General features: G+C 38.7%; 2 protein-coding genes across 6 annotated transcripts in view; both read right to left on the bottom strand.

The window, feature by feature from the left end:
• Positions 1-695, bottom strand: part of b3gat1b (beta-1,3-glucuronyltransferase 1 (glucuronosyltransferase P) b) — a 45,591-nt gene extending 44,896 nt beyond the window's left edge. For 2 of the 3 annotated variants that reach the window (XM_028032083.1, XM_028032082.1), the window contains exon 1: positions 493-695. The gene's annotated coding sequence lies outside the window, so the exon portion shown is untranslated. The remainder of the gene's footprint in view (positions 1-492) is intronic. The other variant, XM_028032081.1, reaches the window with a different exon arrangement.
• An 11,781-nt stretch (positions 696-12,476) lies between these two features.
• On the bottom strand, positions 12,477-18,144 carry LOC114152914 (uncharacterized). 3 transcript variants are annotated; one of them, XR_003597240.1, is made up of 6 exons: positions 16,210-16,891; positions 14,807-14,897; positions 14,308-14,711; positions 14,138-14,211; positions 13,807-14,056; positions 12,477-12,687 (listed from the first exon to the last, which is right to left on the bottom strand). XR_003597240.1 is itself a non-coding variant. In XM_028031074.1 (5 exons), exons 2-5 carry the CDS (start codon positions 14,890-14,892, stop codon positions 13,967-13,969), a joined length of 654 nt encoding a protein of 217 aa, XP_027886875.1. In that variant the 5' UTR covers positions 14,893-14,897; positions 17,399-18,144; the 3' UTR covers positions 12,477-13,966. The 3 variants fall into 3 exon arrangements, 2 of the variants coding, with proteins under 2 accessions (XP_027886875.1, XP_027886873.1); XM_028031074.1 differs by lacking the exon at positions 16,210-16,891 and adding an exon at positions 17,399-18,144 and having other exon boundaries at positions 12,477-14,056; XM_028031072.1 differs by having other exon boundaries at positions 12,477-14,056.
• Positions 18,145-18,285: the final 141 nt, after the last annotated feature.

Consider the following 18,285-nt stretch of genomic DNA (forward strand, 5'->3'; position numbering starts at 1 on the left):
TGCAATGATTTGCTTAAACTTCATTGGTTCTGCATAAACCACTGTAAGGGTTTGTTTGCAAGGCAGATCTCTTTAAGACTTTAAACGATGCCCGCTTCAGCTGAACCCTGATTTGTGTCTGAAGTTTGAGACATGAAGAGTTTTCACTTAAAAAAAAAAAAAGAAGCAAAGTGAAACTAAAAATACTGAGCTTTCACAGCCACTAAGTAGAGTCAATATGAAGATCTGCATTGTGACAGAGCCTCATCATTTTACTTAATAGGAAAGAAAGCAATATCTCTACTTTGTACATATTTAAATCCTCTGCTCCATTATTCTCCTCTTCTCTTGTAGTGATTTTAAAAGTACTCTTTAGATGAATTCAAAGGTTTTTCCATTTTAATCAAACCCCTTCTGATATTAAACCAAACACATGAAAACAGGTGAAAAGTATACCTGCCCTTTAAGAGTTAAAGGCAAAATTTAAAGGAGGAAAAAATAACAGTTGCCGACCTTAATTGCAGACTGAAGCAGCTGAGCAATCACATTCCTCCTCCTTCTTCTTCTGCTGTTTCTGCCACACGGAGGATCTTATTACTTCACACACGTTTAGCTGCAGTTGGTGCGGCTGCATCCCTGAATAAACGGATGACTGAAAAGGTGGTGGGAACGCTCGCTCTGTGCTCCAGCACTCTCTGACTGAGACTTTGGAGAGGACAGCTCATTTGGCATCACAGTCACTCTCTCCCTCCCTCCGTTTTACCCTCCTCCCATCGCTCCTCTTCACTCTCTTCTTCCCTCTTGTTAATTGTTGCCAGCAGCTCCCCTCAAAGCCAATCATCTGCTTCCTTTTGGCTTGCTGCTGTTATGAATGCCAGTCTGTATGAATCCAGCGAAAGTGACAGAGAGAGACATATGAAGACTATACAGTATATGTGTGTGTTTTTGAAAGAGTCTGACAGAGCATCGGCTGTGAGGAAGAGACAGACTAACAATCAGAGGAACACTGGAGCATAGACAGAAGGCTCTGTTTTGGAAAGTAGGTGCATGTTGAATAAAGTACCAGTGATAAACATTGAAAACCTGGGACACAATTAGATTTTTACAGTGAAAGATCACTGCTTTTCTAGTCATTAACTGTCTGCTACGCTTAGTCTTTTAGAGAAGTGTGACATTTAGAGGAAATGCTAAGCCACTGAAGACGATCCACCAACTTGACTTAACAATAATTATCCTCTATTATTACAGGATAATAGATTTTGGCTCTGCATCATGTGACATCTAAGTGCTTGAAAACAATTTAAAAATGTGTTTTTCACAGTGAAAGCTACAGATTAGCATTGGCATGTCTTACACAACTTTAATTTGTCATGATCTGAACTTTTGTTTCCTCAAAGGAAGTGATAAAAGTCTAAATGTCAGGAGTTAACATTTAAACTGTTTTCTCACTGCCAAAATACACATGCGTTTTACATGTGCAAAAATCATATTTTGATTATGTGATGTAAGGGATCGCACTTGATGGACATGGAAAAGTTCAGAAATGAATTTGGTCCACATTTACAGTGTATACATTTCAATTGATAAAACCCATAGTTTACATGTAATCCCAACTACCCAGGTGATCATGTGGAACCCCCAGATTACATGTGATTCCCATGCAAAACTCAAGTGCAGCTCAAAAATTTGTCATGATAATGTTTTGTCTACATATTATTTACATCTAAAGCTCAAGTGAAACCCAGAAATCACATGTAATGCCTATTTGAAACCCATAAATTGGGCACACTTGGTCTTTGTAACTGAATAAATGAAAATAAAAACAAAACAAGCTAACAGAGCCAAACCCAAACTTATATTTTGCTTCCACAGGAAACTCCCGTTTTGGTCTCAACCAACTCTGCTCTGCCTTTGGTTTTTTTTGCATCTGCTTTCACCATTAAAAACATCCATCCATCTATCCATCCAACCAACCAACAAACCAACCAATCATTCAATCAATCAATCAATCAATCAATCAATCAATCCCTAGTGAGGTAATGAGGGTGACAGTAGATTAGGTGAGATTTTATTGCTTGACTAAATCCGTTCAGAAACGTCACTGGGGTTCAAACCCACGACCTTTTCACTGCAAGGCAACAAACAACAGCAACACTATGCGGCCCTGTCCATGAACAGCACAGCATAATTAGGTCAAGTATTGTTTTTCCCCATGATTTTGCAAATGAAAATGTTCCTTTAGACTGCTTGTTCTCTACGATGCTGGGTTCTCATTAGCCAGCTTGTACTATGTCCTCTGCCTCATCTCATGGCTGTCGGAAATGGGCAGGATGCAGAACATGCCTCTTTTACATCAGGTGTTGGCTTGCAAAGCAGTGTGTCTGTCTGTGTATCCAAGACATTTTGTGTCTTTAGACTGTGGGATTACAGCGGGGCTCTTTCCTCGGATAAGAGACTGAACCAACCTTTTGTTGAAAAGCTCAACTTGTTTGTGAGGAAAAAGCGTTTTATATTAAGAAAAGTATCCTATGTATCCTTGTTGTTTTGAAGTTACACCAGGGAGTTATGCATCCCTAACCAGTCAGACTGATACAAGCATTAGCTTCAACTAACGCTTAGCCAGGTTACATGGAAAATGTTCAACTGAGAAAATGACCAAACCTGGTCTCCCTCTCACAGATTCATCTTATCTATATTTAAACAGTTAGTGATGCTGAGGTTCTTAGTAGGAAGGGGGGGGGGGTTCTGTCTAAGGCCCCATATTACCTTGGGCCGGCCCTGGAGGAACAACCGCTGTGATGCGCATCTCTGGAATCTACCTGGAATCTACCTGGAATCCCCCGGTGGCCCCTATTTTTAGGGATAGGGGCCACCGATGCTTTGGGGGCATTTTGATTCATTTAATTGTGGCATATTTGGCTTTTTGCTGCGGTTCTAATTATTGCTACAATATTTTTTCTGATGTTTATTTTGTGACTCTAAATGGACCGAATCTTCCTTTAACACTTGAGGTTCTGCAACTTCTATTTACAGCCGCGAACCTCCAGCCCAGATCCCGTCAGCAGCGGCTTTAACCTGCCTGGTAGAAACGTTAAGGAGAAGCAGAGTGAGCAGAGAGCAGGTGGTACCGGGTGGTACCAGGTGGTACTGGGGCTTTCAGCTGTGTTGCGACTCGCGGTGACAGTTGCAATACCGTGTCTTATATCAGGATGTCTGATATATAGACAGACATTCTTTATATCTGTCAGTGGGACCGACCCAGACTGCCTGTAGCAAACCGGGCGTCGCGATCCGCCCCTCCTCCTCACCATGGACCCGGAGTCTGAACAACATGGAGGCAGAAACTGAGAATCATTATTAGACTGAAGGCAGCCAGACTAGTTTATTTAGCTAAATTATTATATTTGGCTAAATATTATTGCTGAGGGGCACAAACAGGCCCCCTGATGCACAGATAAAAAATAATATACTAATAAAAGATTTTTTTTTAAATGTTTGGAAAAAAAAAATCTTGAAGGGGCAAGGGCTCAAGCTCCCTTACCCCCCCCCCCCCCCCCCCCCCCCCTCTCTGCACGTGCCTGTCTAGCAGTGATTTAAAGTTTCTGCTTGCGGAAGCGACTAATGGCAGAACATTGTCGTCTTGCACTCTTTTTATATGCAAGTGTTCTTGATGTGACGTCTCTGAAGCGTTTTCTGTTTGGGTCGCTCTGTGAGGTGTAAAGTAGGCCAAAGCGCCTGGGGATCCTGTGAGCACTTTGACAACTTCCACATCCCCTCTAAGCTGCTCCCCAGACGGGTGAAGGCAGTATTTAGGGCAAAGCCACGCACTGTGATCCCTTTTGACAGCAGAAAGTCTGTCTGAAATCTAAGAGCATGAAATTTAGCAGGGAAACAGCGAAAGTGATGGAGCCATTGACATGTCAAGGAGAAAAAAAAATCTCATGAGACCAAAACTGGGCTTATGAGATAACTGGGTGCTCACCACGCATTGAGTTATTTCTAGTTCAGTAAAAATAATGCTTGAAGAAAACTACTGCCCACCTATTATCCTTGTTGCTACCTCTGTTACCAGCCAACAGCTTGCACAAACTGAAGCTATGATGGTAAAAGGCAGAGGAAGAAAGAGGAAAGGGAAGACTGACAGAAACAAAGAAACGGCTAAGCCAGTGTGAATGGCCGGGCATTTTGTCTGTGTGCGTCTCAATGGGCAACTCACAAAGTGTGTTAATTCAGCCGGCTCAAAGCGTCGGGAAGAGAGGCTTTCCCAAACTGGCAAACAAATCCTTTCCCAAGCTTAATTAATATTCTGGGGACAATTCTCTGCTCTTTGAGCTGTAAAGTGAACAGCAGAATAACAACAGATTCAGGTTCAAGGTGCAGATGTTAAGTTCACAGTTTGTCTGAATTCTTTGTTCTGGTTATTGTTTTCTGTCTTTCCTTTACTCAGTATTTTAGGTCACTGGATTTCTTTGTTGCTTGCTTGTGTTTTGCTTCCTTCTGTTCAGATACAGCTTGCTCTTTCTTTTTTCTTCACTTGGAAGCGACTGTGGCTCAGTGAGTAGAGTAGTTGTTATGCAATGCGAAGGTTGCGGGTTGCAAACCCACTAAAACAAGATTAGTTTTTTGGAGTTATATCATTTGGTCTGATGAAAACAAGTGTTTGGTCATAAAAAAAAAACATCACTTCAAAGAAAGCTTATATACGGAAGAGGATTAGGGCCGCCGAAGAAAAAAAAGAGAATTCTGAGATTAAAGTCAGAACGTCAGACTTTCTGACTTTAATCTCAGAATTCTGACTTTCTGACTTTAATCTCAGAATTCTGACTTTCTGACTTTAATCTCAGAATTCTGACTTTCTGACTTTAATCTCAGAATTCTGACTTTCTGACTTTAATCTCAGAATCTTTCTGACTTTAATCTCAGAATTCTGACTTTCTGACTTTAATCTCAGAATCTTTCTGACTTTAATCTCAGAATTCTGACTTTCTGACTTTAATCTCAGAATCTTTCTGACTTTAATCTCAGAATCTTTCTGACTTTAATCTCAGAATTATTTGACTTTCTGACTTTAATCTCAGAATTCCGACTTTCTGACTTTAATCTCAGAATCTTTCTGACTTTAATCTCAGAATCTTTCTGACTTTAATCTCAGAATTATTTGACTTTCTGACTTTAATCTCAGAATTCTAACTTTCTGACTTTAATCTCAGAATCTTTCTGACTTTAATCTCAGAATTATTTGACTTTCTGACTTTAATCTCAGAATTCCGACTTTCTGACTTTAATCTCAGAATCTTTCTGACTTTAATCTCAGAATTATTTGACTTTCTGACTTTAATCTCAGAATTCTGACTTTCTGACTTTAATCTCAGAATTCTGACTTTAAACTTTAAATTTTAATTTTTTTCCCCGGTGGCCCTAATCCTCTTCCGTACTTATAAGCCTGACAATAGATGTAAAAATTCACAAGGTTGAACGCACTTGTTGGCCACAAATATTTGATTTTATTTTTACCTGCTAATCGCTGAAATAAACAGCTGATATTAAATTTATTTTTAAAGATTTCTGGATGGGTCACTGTTTATCTACACATGGTTAGTGTATGTAGTGAGCAAACACTACTGGATCTCTGTGCCCTATTTACATTGACATTAAAATGAAGGGACGAAACATGGCAAAGGGGGTAATGCTTTTTGCAGGCACATAGTTCCATTTGATAGCAAAATAATATGTTACCTTCACTTGTTCTAAAAATGCTGTACATATCAAGCATGACTTAAAAGAAATTTTACAATTTGAAGCCTTGAAATTGGTCTCTGTCTCTTTAAGAAGCTGCTGCTCTTTCCGAGTATGACAATTGCAGATTCCCACAGATTTTCTGCATGATTGGATTCAATGCTTACTGTAGCTTCTTTGACTCAAGCAAGTTAATATGAAATTGATTTTCTTTGAAGGCTTTTCAAATTTGGGGTTTCAATGAGTAAAACCCAAACTATGATTTTTATTAGGCAATCTGCAAAGTTAGCTGCTGTTCAGTTAGCTGAACAGCAGCTAAAGATCATCCATTTTGATGATCTTTAGGCACACCGGGTCTATCATTTACATGCCAACACTAGATGGAGTCTGTTCTTGTGGACTTTGCTAAATGACAGGCTTCAGACACAAAGCCTTTATCATGGGCTTCTAAGCTTACTGTCGCTACCTGTGCCATCAGCTCTGGGCTCATAAACACAAATCTCACTAAACACAGAGTACGTCTTCCTCATCAACAGATGCCCACAAAAATAGTTTTCATGAGCTCATAATTTTCATTCTGTGTGTACTAAACAGGTGATTACACTAAGAAAGGGCAGACGTTGGTCCGGGACTTTAGTTTTGTGACTTCTAACAAATATCGTTCACCAAAGCTCCACTAATAGCTTACTTATGCTTTCCATGTTGAAATATTTATGCAGTACATTTGTGATTCCATTTAATAACTTGTCATAGTTTTAGAAATTAGACCACATGCTAACCCCAAAGCTAACTCTTCAGCAGCTTAACATTAAGCAACCAGACGGAATGGTACAATTTGCATGTGACTTGATCAGCATGCAGTTTTATTTACAAGGAGCTGCTAGCTCTTCTAGAGGGCATAAGAGTCAGCATTACAAGTGAACCCATGGCTTTACAAACAGTTGTTTACATTTGTCTTGTATCTTACATTTCTTGTGTGTAAATTATTATGTGTCTTTCATAGTTTTCATAATGCTGATGAGCTCATAAAAAAGCAACATTAGAATCAGAAGAGAAGAAAAATGAATCATGTTCAGTAATTAAAGATGAAGCTATCTGAAGAAGCAGTCATATAACTAAACATATACTTTGGCTATCATTGAAAGGAGGCCCAAAGTAAATCACACAGACTTACATTCTTCAGCAAGTATTTAGATTTATATGATGAATGTCCTTCTTTTTCTAGAACTTTTTCTAGTTAAAGGTTTTGTGGTAAAAGTAGAAATAGTTATGTTTATCACCGTTTCCTCTGCGGCCTACGCATGCAAGCTTAAACATCTTTCTTATTTCTTCATCATTCATCTGTGGCTGTTTGTTCACTAATGTAAACAATCAGCTAAGTTCTTAATAATGCCAACTGAAGGAAGAAGACCTTTCTCTTGGGAGAAGACTGGATATATAATGGGAGTAATTACCTGAGACTCACTCCTTAGTTATTCCTCCGGAGATCTCCCAAAGTCTTTCAGTCATTCCTCTCCGACCTGAAATTGGCACTGCTGCATAGTGCGACATGTTTGCTCACAACAAAGCAGCAAAAGGAAACGGTTTGATCCCAAAAGCAGTAGTTGTGCTGCTGCAGTGAAGCGGTGAATGACTACCTACAGCACAAGTTTTCACGTCCCTTAAACCCATCAGTCACCAACGTCAACTGGTTGCTCTGACATTTTGTTGGGACAGACTAACACCAGAAGAGCAACTAGTGATGTAAAGGGATAATGCCAGACAGTGTTCAACATTTTCTACAGATAAAAGTCTGAAAAGCACAATTACAACAGCATGTCTCTAGCAGAGAAGAACATCAATACCAAGATCTGTCAGCTTAAATGGAGAGTCTGCATGTCGAAGCTAAACCTTAACTCCTGTGACCTCTAATAGGTTTTCATCCAGGATTGTTTGGTATTAAGTTCTATCAATTTTCCCATTAAGCTTGACCAGTTCCTATCAAACAAGCAGCTGGACTTCCACTGGCATTACATTATACTTGGCTGAACTCTGTTTATAATCGGTGATATCTAAAGGCCATTGATTGTCGTATAGGAGGCATAAGAGGAACTGAATCCATCTGAACACTACACTTTCTAGATTGTTTTGTGGCAAATAATTTCGGAAAACATGTTTCATCTTCATTTCAACTTATAATTACACATCAATTTATGTTGGTCCATCGCAAAAAAAACCAAAAAAACTCCCATTAAGTTCATTAAAGTTTGTGACTTTCTCATGATGAAAAGCGGAAAGGTCACCTAATACGTTGTTGATGTGGTGAGTTTTTGAAACATGCAGATATATTTTTTCGTCTCTGTTGAAATTGTTACCTTCAATTGTTCATTTAGAGCCATAACTCTGGGAGATGTAATTAGAGTATCTGCTCCGGTGGACACAACAGAACACGTTGTATTGCTGTGGCCGCCAGCAGTTAGTAACCACACCATAGTAGCTGATGAAAAAGAACAAAAAGGAGGGAGTAGTCATTGTGCTTTGACAGCTCAGGCAGCTACGATCCTTCTCACGCATCAGATAGGGGCAGTCAGCATGTTCCACTTAGCTTACTTTCCACACATTAATATTTACTGACTTATCAAACTATGGAGATAGAACAAATTCAATTGGAAAATAAGTGCATGTTGGATATTGTAATTCATGAAAGAGAATCCTCGGAGGATGTCTGCCAATATGAGTGAATGTCTGCTTTTAAATGAGCTCTTGAGAGACAAGTTATTTTTGTCACTCTCCCTGCTGCTCCCCCCAATGACTCAGCCACTGAAGATGAGTGCAGGTCCAGAAATCAGCCTGACATTTTTCCTCCTGCTGCATGTGGCGTTCTGCTGGAAGCATGTTTGTCATCCATTGTTTTGCTTTATCATCATGCCGCCACTCTATTGCTGGGCTTCCTGGAAGCTGCTGATGGAGCTGAGCCTCACAGTATGCACTGTTATTTTCTCTTCAGTTGCATCATTTGACTCAACAATTTATATGAATCTACTGTTATGATCTCGTCTGCGGGTACCGTCCAACATGAGCATTAGAGGGTATTATGTGTTTTCCAGGCACATAGTGCCATTTCATAGCACCATCAAGTAATTATGTTAACTTCAGTTGTTTAAAAAAATCCTATAAATATCGAATATGACTTAAAATAAATTTTACTTTGCTGCGCCCATTGATATTGCTATGGTGACTGTGTTTTGTTACATTGTAAAGCTCTAAGATGTGTGTAAATCATGCTATGGATTAATTACTGAAGCCTGTAAGAGCTGTCCAATCAGGATGCAGTAAAAATATGACTTATATCCTGTTTTACACAGAATTCATATGGGATTAAACCAGAAGATCTGCCTTGGGTGATATATTGGGTACAAAATGATAATAACCATAAAAAAAACTTTAAAACTTTTCCCAATCAAGTGTACGTGTTCAAATATCAGCTTTAAGCTCGCTTGGTTTTCTTCCACAATCCAAAAACATGCATTGGATTTGAGCCAATGCTCAAAACTGACTTTCCATTGCATTTGTGCTGTGGCATGATTGTTTGTCTCATGATTTTGGACTCAAATATTCAGGTCTTGAGTAAAATCCACTCTAATTCAGGTTTAGGGTAGCTCAAGGAATGTAGCATTAGTAGCTCATATCCTGGAGATGTTTGTGCATGCGTGTATAGGCGTGTGTGTGTAGGTGTGTGGATGTATGTGGTGACTCTAAAACTATGACTCCAGCTGCAGCTTATAACTTGTGAATCTCTCAGTTGCACTTTGCTTCACAATCCTTTCCCTTGTGCACATTATCATACCACATTTCTTCCTTCCAGACAACTTTTTATTCATATATTTGCATGCAGGACTGTGTAACCAACCAGCTTCTTCTGCATTGAGCATTTGTGACTTACCTTTCTGCTGCTGGGTCTTAAAAATCCCATTTCTATAACTGCTCTTATATAATATTCTACTTTCATGAGAAACTAAATTTGAGGTTTTCTTTAGCTGTCAGCCATAATTATCAAAACACATGGAAATAAATGCTTGACATGTATCAATCTTCCTGCAGTGAGTCACTTTTTGCATTGCGTAACAAAATTAAAATAATTTTCTCTATATTACTGTATTTGACGCTGTTTGACTTCTGCAAAAATAGCTACAGATGTTATTTCCACTGACTGAATTGCTCAACACAAGGTGAAAATAAAATCCACGAATTAGCTTAACTTAATATTAAGACAGTGAGTGACACTTCTAAAAAGCCCATTCCTTTTTTGTTGTTGTTTTTCATGCTCGGTTTAATGAGTACTGGAGTTCATGTGACGTTCATCCTCACATGTTCCTGTCAACACGACAAACTCCCTGGCGGTTTCTTTTCTGTGCAAATCCACGCAGCTCAGCGTGACAGGTCAGGCTGTTCCCTGACATTTAAACCAGCCGCCTGATTTGATCAGCGGTACGGGCACTCGCTCCGACTCCACACGGTAATTATGTGACAATTTCATTTCTGTCTGCACACGATAATTTGGTTCTTGACGGGCCTCTTCGGTGCATCGTATAATCGTACTGGGGGCTGGCTGCAGCATAAGTGCTTCACTACAGAGGGGATATTGGTTGCTGACGTTTGTTTGCATGAGCGATTATTTTGAATTTTATTGTGCAGGTATGACAAGAGAAACTTTTTTTTTCACCTGCAGGTTATATGAGAGACTGATTTCTTTAATTTATTCCTGTTTATTATCTCTTAGATTTTTTTTTTCCAAAATAAATTTAGTCTTGGATTTGTGTGCTTTCAGTCATATGAATACAGCTGGTTTCCACATCAGTGTCTAACACCAAGACAAGTCCTGCTGTGTAATAAAAAGTCAGCACAATCCCATGGGACTTTCTGCAAATGCAGGATGTCTTCCTGTAAGCAGCTGAGAAACATTTACATTTTTATTACTTACATTTCATTTTTTCTTCATTATGTGTCTTTGCAGCTCTGAGCTGCACTCTCTCCATTTTTAAGTCCCTGCCCTGTAGCTTTATGTCGGAAATCCAGGAAATGCTTTCGAGAAAAACAGTTCTGTAATGTAGAACTCATGAATTATTCTTGCGTATTTGCACATTTTTTTTAAATGAACATTTTAATCATTTGGTTTTGCCTGAAATCCAGATTGTATTGTTCATTGATACTCCACAGTACAGGATTGGGGTTATGACTGGAAGCAACCCGCTACCAAAATCCCAAAGGGAAGTAAAACAGGAGGATGGAGATTTGCAGTGGCCATGCTCAGCGTCAAGCAGCAGTGACTGAGTTGGATGCATGAACTGACATGTGGAGCTTATTCTCGACCCGTAGCCAAGCCGCCTCCTGCTGTGAAACCGGGATTGCTTGTGGAGTCGAGTGAACAAGATGAGGTGATTTTTTTATTTTTTGTATCCATTCTGAAGCTCATTTGGATGTGCATAATAGCAGCTGATGGATTACTTCCCTCCTCTCTCATCCTGAGGAGGAGTTTGAAGCTTTAAATGGAAACAAAATCTAAATATTCAGCCCATAGAGCAAAGAATCGAAGATAATTTCAGGTTTATAACTGTTTACTTCTGTACAGAAACTGATGTTATTACAGTGAAGCATATTTAATATCACACAAGAGACCTACATAGGCACAGTTATCAGCTAGAATCCCATCAAAACTTTAAAATGAAATATAAAATAGATTGTGGGAGGGTCTTCCTTTGTCGCCTCGATCCACAATTCACAATACTTTACAAAGAAAAATAAAACATAATAATGTAAAGTATAGACAACCATGAGCTAGAAAATACATAAATTAATGTTCTGCAGTTTGATTTCCATCAGTTCACTTCACTTAATATTTGGAGCATTGAAGATATTCACAATAAATAATACAAAGACCTTTCTGGCACAAATATTTGTACCAAAACAACCCACCTAAAGTAAATGTAACTGAAGCATTTATTTATTTATTTATTTACCAGAACATTGTGGGAGTAAAATATCCTAAACTCCCAAGATAATCTAAAATAAAAAGAAGAAACAACCAGAATACAAATCTGGTAGATATGTAACTGTAATCCGAAATCTCCATTTTAATAAACATAATCCTTCAGCGCCATCTGTTGGCTGGAAGACTGCAACACATAACTGTTAAAAGAAACCCCTGAGATACATATAGTAGGTGTTAAAATTGTTCACCGAAATAGATTCCTGATTAAATTAGTTTTTCTTTTCATAAATTATATTTGTTTGATACTATTGATTGTTCCAGTCTCATAAAATGTTGACCAAGCTTGTTACAAAATGTATCACAAAAAAGCTTAAACAATCTGATTGAATCAAGCAACTCTTATTTTTATTATTATTGCTACTAATAGGTGTGACCAAGTCATTGTTTTGCCATCACAAGTTAATCAGAAGTTATTTAATCCATGTGTCAGGTTCCATGTAAAGACATGAAGATTTCATATCAACAAAAATCAAACCATTCAAGTCCTAAACATTCAAATCAGTCTACAAGTCATAATACTAAATGATGTGGTTTAGTCAAAAGTAATAATTTATAGTTTTGATGTTGCTAAAAAAAACCTTAAAAACAAAACAGTCAATGTGAAAGTCCAAGTCAAGTCCCGAGCCTTTTGTGATTTCACTAACTTGACTCTAGTCTTTTAATTTGTGTCTTGAGATCGACTCAATTCCAAGTCTTGTAACCCAACTAAGAAACAAAAACTCAGACAACGCAGTTCGAATTGATTCAATTTATTCATCTAAAGAAACCAGCTGATTGCAGTCATTTTGTGACACAATCCCCCATCCTGGGCAAGCACTGGGCAACAGTGGGGAGGAAAAACTCCCTTTTAACAGGAAGAAACCTCCAGCAGAACCAGGCTCAGGATGGGCGGCCATCTGCCTCGACCGGCTGGGGAGTGGAGGTGCAAACCAGGGCTTCTGGAGCTAAGAAGAGAACACACAGAGTTAATGAGGGTGTAATGTTACTGAACACACATGAAGGGAGAATAATACGAAGAGAGAAGACACTGTACCTGCGAAATCAACATGTGTTTGTATTTATCCCTTTGCATTTTCACCCAATTTAGTCTAGCTTAGCACATTAGCTATTAGTCCTGAAATTACAGGTATAATTTAGCAAACCTGTGTTAAATGTATGCCTTTTCTTTATTGCATTTTTGGTGTTTGCTAAACCTAATGTTTTAAAATATCAGTCGCCATGTTTTGTTTTTTTGGGTGGGGGAAACCAGAGCACCTGGAGAAAACCCATTCAGTTACTCTGAGGATGACAAAGCATCCTGCAGTCGTTTGGTCTGCTGCTAGTCACCACGCTAAGCTAAAACTCTATAAAAACTCTAAGCACTCTATTACCCCTACAGAGGATCTGAATCTGACTACAAAAACATCCTCACTCATGTTGTGAAACTCCTAGGAACTGAAAATACCACCAGTCAAGTAAAGCTATGTTAGGTGTTCAAAGTCAAGACAGATTTACACTGATGAACTGTTATTTGAATCAATAAAACTGTTGTAACAGTTTACATCCATTTCTTTGATTAGTTTTATATGAAACTAATCATATAAAACTGATCAACTGAAGCATTAGCTTGTGTGACTGTGAACTATGTAAGTTCACAGCCACACACACCTAAGGGCAATTTAGAGTTAGCAATTGAACCAACAGTCATGATTTTGCACTGTGGGAGGAAGCCAGAGCACCTGGAGAGAACCCACATATGCACAGGGAGAACCTGGAAACTCCATGCAGAGACTTCAGATTGGGATTTAAACCCTGGATCTTCTTGCTGTTACCCTGTGCATCCCTTTCTTTCTCAAATTAATACTAAAAATAGTTATTTCATTTTTGTTACTGAAATAAAGATGCTAACTTATTCCAATTGAACTATTAATGAATATTTAAGAATGTAAAGATTTACGCCCTCCAAAATTAATTTTATAGTGAAAATCTAATGATTTTGCTGGTATTTTTTAAAACTACAGATTTCACACAGCAAGTTTGAATGAATGTTTTCAGCTTGATAGTACACATGTAGGCGTTCTTACCTCCATACTTACCTATCCATCGCTCTGTCCTGTGTGCGGATCTGATTTGCATCTTAAAACACAGACACACAGTTAGTGAGAAATTATAAACTACAGAGAATATTGAGGTGCGATTTCAGTCGCTGAATGCAATGTCCTGTCCTGTGATACTACTGCTAATTTATGGTGGGTGACAGTAGTCATTTGTTGTCAGAGTCTTCATCAGCTCTATTGGATCCATTATCTTCCCTTTGCAGTATGCATTGGAAGCCTGTGAATGAGAGGAGAGTTAGACATGATTTGACTTATGTTTGTATAGTGAGAATAAAAAGATGTAATGTTGAAAACATACCATGTCCTCTGCAAAAAGGGATGCAGGAGACTCTTCAAGTGGGAAGGTCATGGCATAAATCGGGTAAGCCAGAACTGATTAATGAGCAGAGACAAAGCAGAAGACAGCCAGGTCAATGACATTTACTTTAAAACACAGAATCTACCATTTTTTGCTTAATGAGGAAGTACCAAAAACCAGGAGGCATGTGATGAAGAACAAAAAAATGTTCTCCCTGTGTCTCGTTTTGGGGAATGGTCTACAAATGATGGTCCTCCTTCTGTTTTCAAAGTGAAATTCTTCTGCTATCATCCGTGCTTCAGTGTTCATGTTCAAGCCTGGGTGACGGATGGGTTCTGTGTAAGAATCTATGTCCGAGTCTATGTATGGGATGGTTTCTGCATCGGAGTCCATGTCCATGTCTATATATGGGATGGTTTCTGCATCTGAGTCCGTGTCTATATCTACGTATGGAATGGTTTCTGCATCTGAGTCCATTTCCATCTCCATGTCCATGTTTATGCACGGGACGGTGCCTGCTATCGAGTATGTGCCAAAGTTGGCACATCTAGAACTCCTTTGCTCCCTGAAGACTCTGCATGGGTCAGATAAAACAAGTGAAAACTGTTACATTGGGATTATTGAGTTAAAAATATGCATAAAGGTGGACATATTGTTTATCCAGCTTACTCATAAGAATAGCCCTTGTAGGAGATGGTAGGCAGTCCATCCGAGTTGTAGTAACCCGATAATTGTAGTCGAGTGCTTCTTCTCATCGTGACTGTAAATCGAAAGGGAGACACAAAGAGAGGGTCAGTGATTCACTGACCACAGCACGTTTTTATTCTATACTATAGGCCACAAGTTAATCAGAAGGAATTTCACCAAAAAACTGTAAAACAAAAACTGATCAGAAAACTTGTACAGAGACCTAGCACACTTTTTAATATAACTTTACAAAAAACAAACAAATAAATAAACAAATAAATATGATTCAAAAATATCAGCTGTGGAGTTCCCCAAGTCTCCATTTTTGGACTGTGTGGGGGGTGGGGCATATACACACCATATGTGTGAGGGGTGGGGCATATACACACCATATGTGTGAGGGGTGGGGCATATACACACCATATGTGTGAGGGGTGGGGCAAATACACACCATATGTGTGAGGGGTGGGGCAAATACACACCATATGTGTGAGGGGTGGGGCATATACACACCATATGTGTGAGGGGTGGGGCATATACACACCATATGTGTGAGGGGTGGGGCATATACACACCATATGTGTGAGGGGTGGGGCATATACACACCATATGTTTGAGGGGTGGGGCATATACACACCATATGTGTGAGGGGTGGGGCAGATGCATATTTAAATAATATTTAATTATGCCCACCCCATCCAGTATTGACAATTAGTGTATTACCGCTCTTACTATACTTATGTTATTTACCAACAACCTATATATTTTTCTTTCCCACATGACTACAATCACACAGCTTTTAAGTTCACAATATCACTGAATTGGTGTATCTGAATTTGTTTACAGCTCAGTTCTGTGAGGAGCGTATTGGTGGTAAACAGGGATCATTAAGTCGAAAGATGCTGATACACAATGTCAGAACCAGTTCTGACCTACATTTTTTTTCCAACTCCACAAAGTCTATCTCTAAATCACCTTACCATGTTAAAAGATGGTTTAAGAGATCTTTAATACACTTTTATATTCATGAGGTTAGAGTATGTATGTACTGTTCTAAATGAAAACAAATCTGCAATTTCTTACAATGTTTATATTATTGAAATTAATATAAGCATATATAAATTTTTAATATATGTTAACAAATTAACATATGTTAATATGTTAAGACCTAAGAATTAAAATTAATGCTTTTAAGACCTAAAAGCATTAATTTGAAATTTTGCCACCAATGAAACTTTTACTGTGATAACAGAAAAGCTTCTATTTAACTCCCAACTAACTTTTTTCGATTTCATCTTTTAAATATCCAGCTTTTTCTGCACACATTGTGTTCAAAACCTGAATTACACCCTTCATGAAGTCCACGTAGCTCATATCATACTTACATTGTTTCAATCTTGTTAGAAGCCGTAGAGAAAATCTATTCTCGTGAAAATAAAAATAGTAATAATCACTACTCTAAAAGTATTCAACGGTTTTAACGTGGGCAGATTGTTAAATCTAATCTTGTCCAACTTCTCCAAAGACTTTACTCCTTCTGTCTGTTCTGGCCGAACAGAGAAAGCTGTTGCGTTAAGTTCTCAGACGAGTCACGTCGAAGTCAGATTTTACCCAAAATTCGACAGTCACATGGACACAAACGCGACAGAAAGTATTTTTGATGAGGCAGAATAAAGGATTCGGTTTTGTTTGTTTGTTTTTTTTAATGTGGTTAATTTGGCCACATGATGGCGCTGGAGTAAAGAAGATGTTGCAAATTCTGAATAATTGATAAAAGTTTCGAGATTCACATAATGGAATACAGTCAACATTTTATGTTAGGGTATATTTATATTTTAAGTGAGAGGACTAGTGTTTCTAAGGTTTCCCACGTGTGTATGCTCACATTAAGATAATAGAAATGTTATTTCTCCAGTCACATTTAGAAAGAAGCAACTTGATTCTAAAGAAAAGCAAAGAAAAAAAGCATAAAATAATTTGTTTCTTCTTTGTCAGTCTGGCGTTTTTGTCCGGATAACATTCGGACAAAAACGGACTTTAGTTTTATATTGAACCTAAATAATGTTACTATTTTTGCTATAATCTGTAAGGAAGTATTTTTTAACTACGGGAAATGAATGTTAGGAGGTTATTGTCTATAAGAGCTAAAATAAAAATAATAAACATGAGTATAACGAAACACAGAAGATAAGAAAAAAGAAAACTCCAAAGCCACACGCAATATGGCGGACGCGCTGACGTATATTAGCAATGGGGCATTCGCGCTCGTGCAGTGGTGCGTTTGCTACGTGCCTCCGCTCGTGGACGTATTCGCTGATTCGTGAGCGCGCTCCGTCCTTGTAACGTGTGTGGGACGAACCAGAGACGTGGATGAAGGTAAGGCCAGAGCGAGCTGTGTGTCTGTCGGCATCTCAGAGAGGGCAGCTGCTCTCTGATAACAAACGGGCGTCCATGTCTGCCGAGCTGGCTCGGGATTTGTATGCTAAATATTTAGGCCCGGAGATACAGAGAGCTGCTAAAACAAACCGATGTAGTTGTTCCCCGCACGAGCGCAGTAGCCCACTAAATATTTACCGGTTGGAAATTGCACATTTTAGCCATTTAAGGCTATTGATGGTTTCAGCCTTTCTTTTACAAACGTTGATCCTTTGAAGACAAGTTTTGAAGTTAATGTCCATTGACACGCCGTGATATCTCCAGGCTTACTGCGGTAACCGCTGTAACTTAAAGGAACAGTTGTGATATTTTATCTGACCTTCCCAATTGTCAGCTTCAGCTCCTTTTTCATTCAGGAACCGGGAAGGTATTTTTGGTGCAAAAGTATTTGTGCCTTGTAGCCGAGAAGTTGGGGTTGCAGAGAAAAATCCTATAGGAGTTTTGTAATTGTAGATAATTTCAGTCTTTCACATATATAATACGACTGTTTCACCGTCACAAATGTTCCATTTCACAAGTCACAAAATTTTAAAAGTCTGCCTCTAATACTTTTTGCTCCACTCAGTCCAGTACATTTGGAGCAAAACTAATTTATACACCTTTCTTAATATCTGCACACAGACTTTTTTTTTTTTACTGTGTACTGTACACATAAAAAGGGACTGCTTCATCTTACCATAACAACAAACGTGGAGAATCTTTTATAATAATTTACACTTTACATATTTTATTACACTCAGCATTTCCTGTTTTAGCAAACATGTTTAAATATTCTCAATTTAATCACAGCTGTGGATATACTTCTGTCTGGTGCACTGAACCACGGCTCAGTGTGGCTGCTTCTCGCTTACATCATGTTTGGTATGTTCTCATTTCCAGGCTGGTGTGAGGTTTCCCTCCTCTGTCCTTCCTTCTAGCACACAAGCAACACTCTCAGACCTACAGAGCTTCAAGGCTGCAAGGAGTTCTGCTTATGGAAAACCCTCCACCTCGACTGCCTGGCGGATGCTACAGCTTGCTACTTT

This window comes from Xiphophorus couchianus, chromosome 11 (assembly GCF_001444195.1).
Source record: "Xiphophorus couchianus chromosome 11, X_couchianus-1.0, whole genome shotgun sequence".
In the NCBI taxonomy this organism is placed as follows: domain Eukaryota; kingdom Metazoa; phylum Chordata; class Actinopteri; order Cyprinodontiformes; family Poeciliidae; genus Xiphophorus; species Xiphophorus couchianus.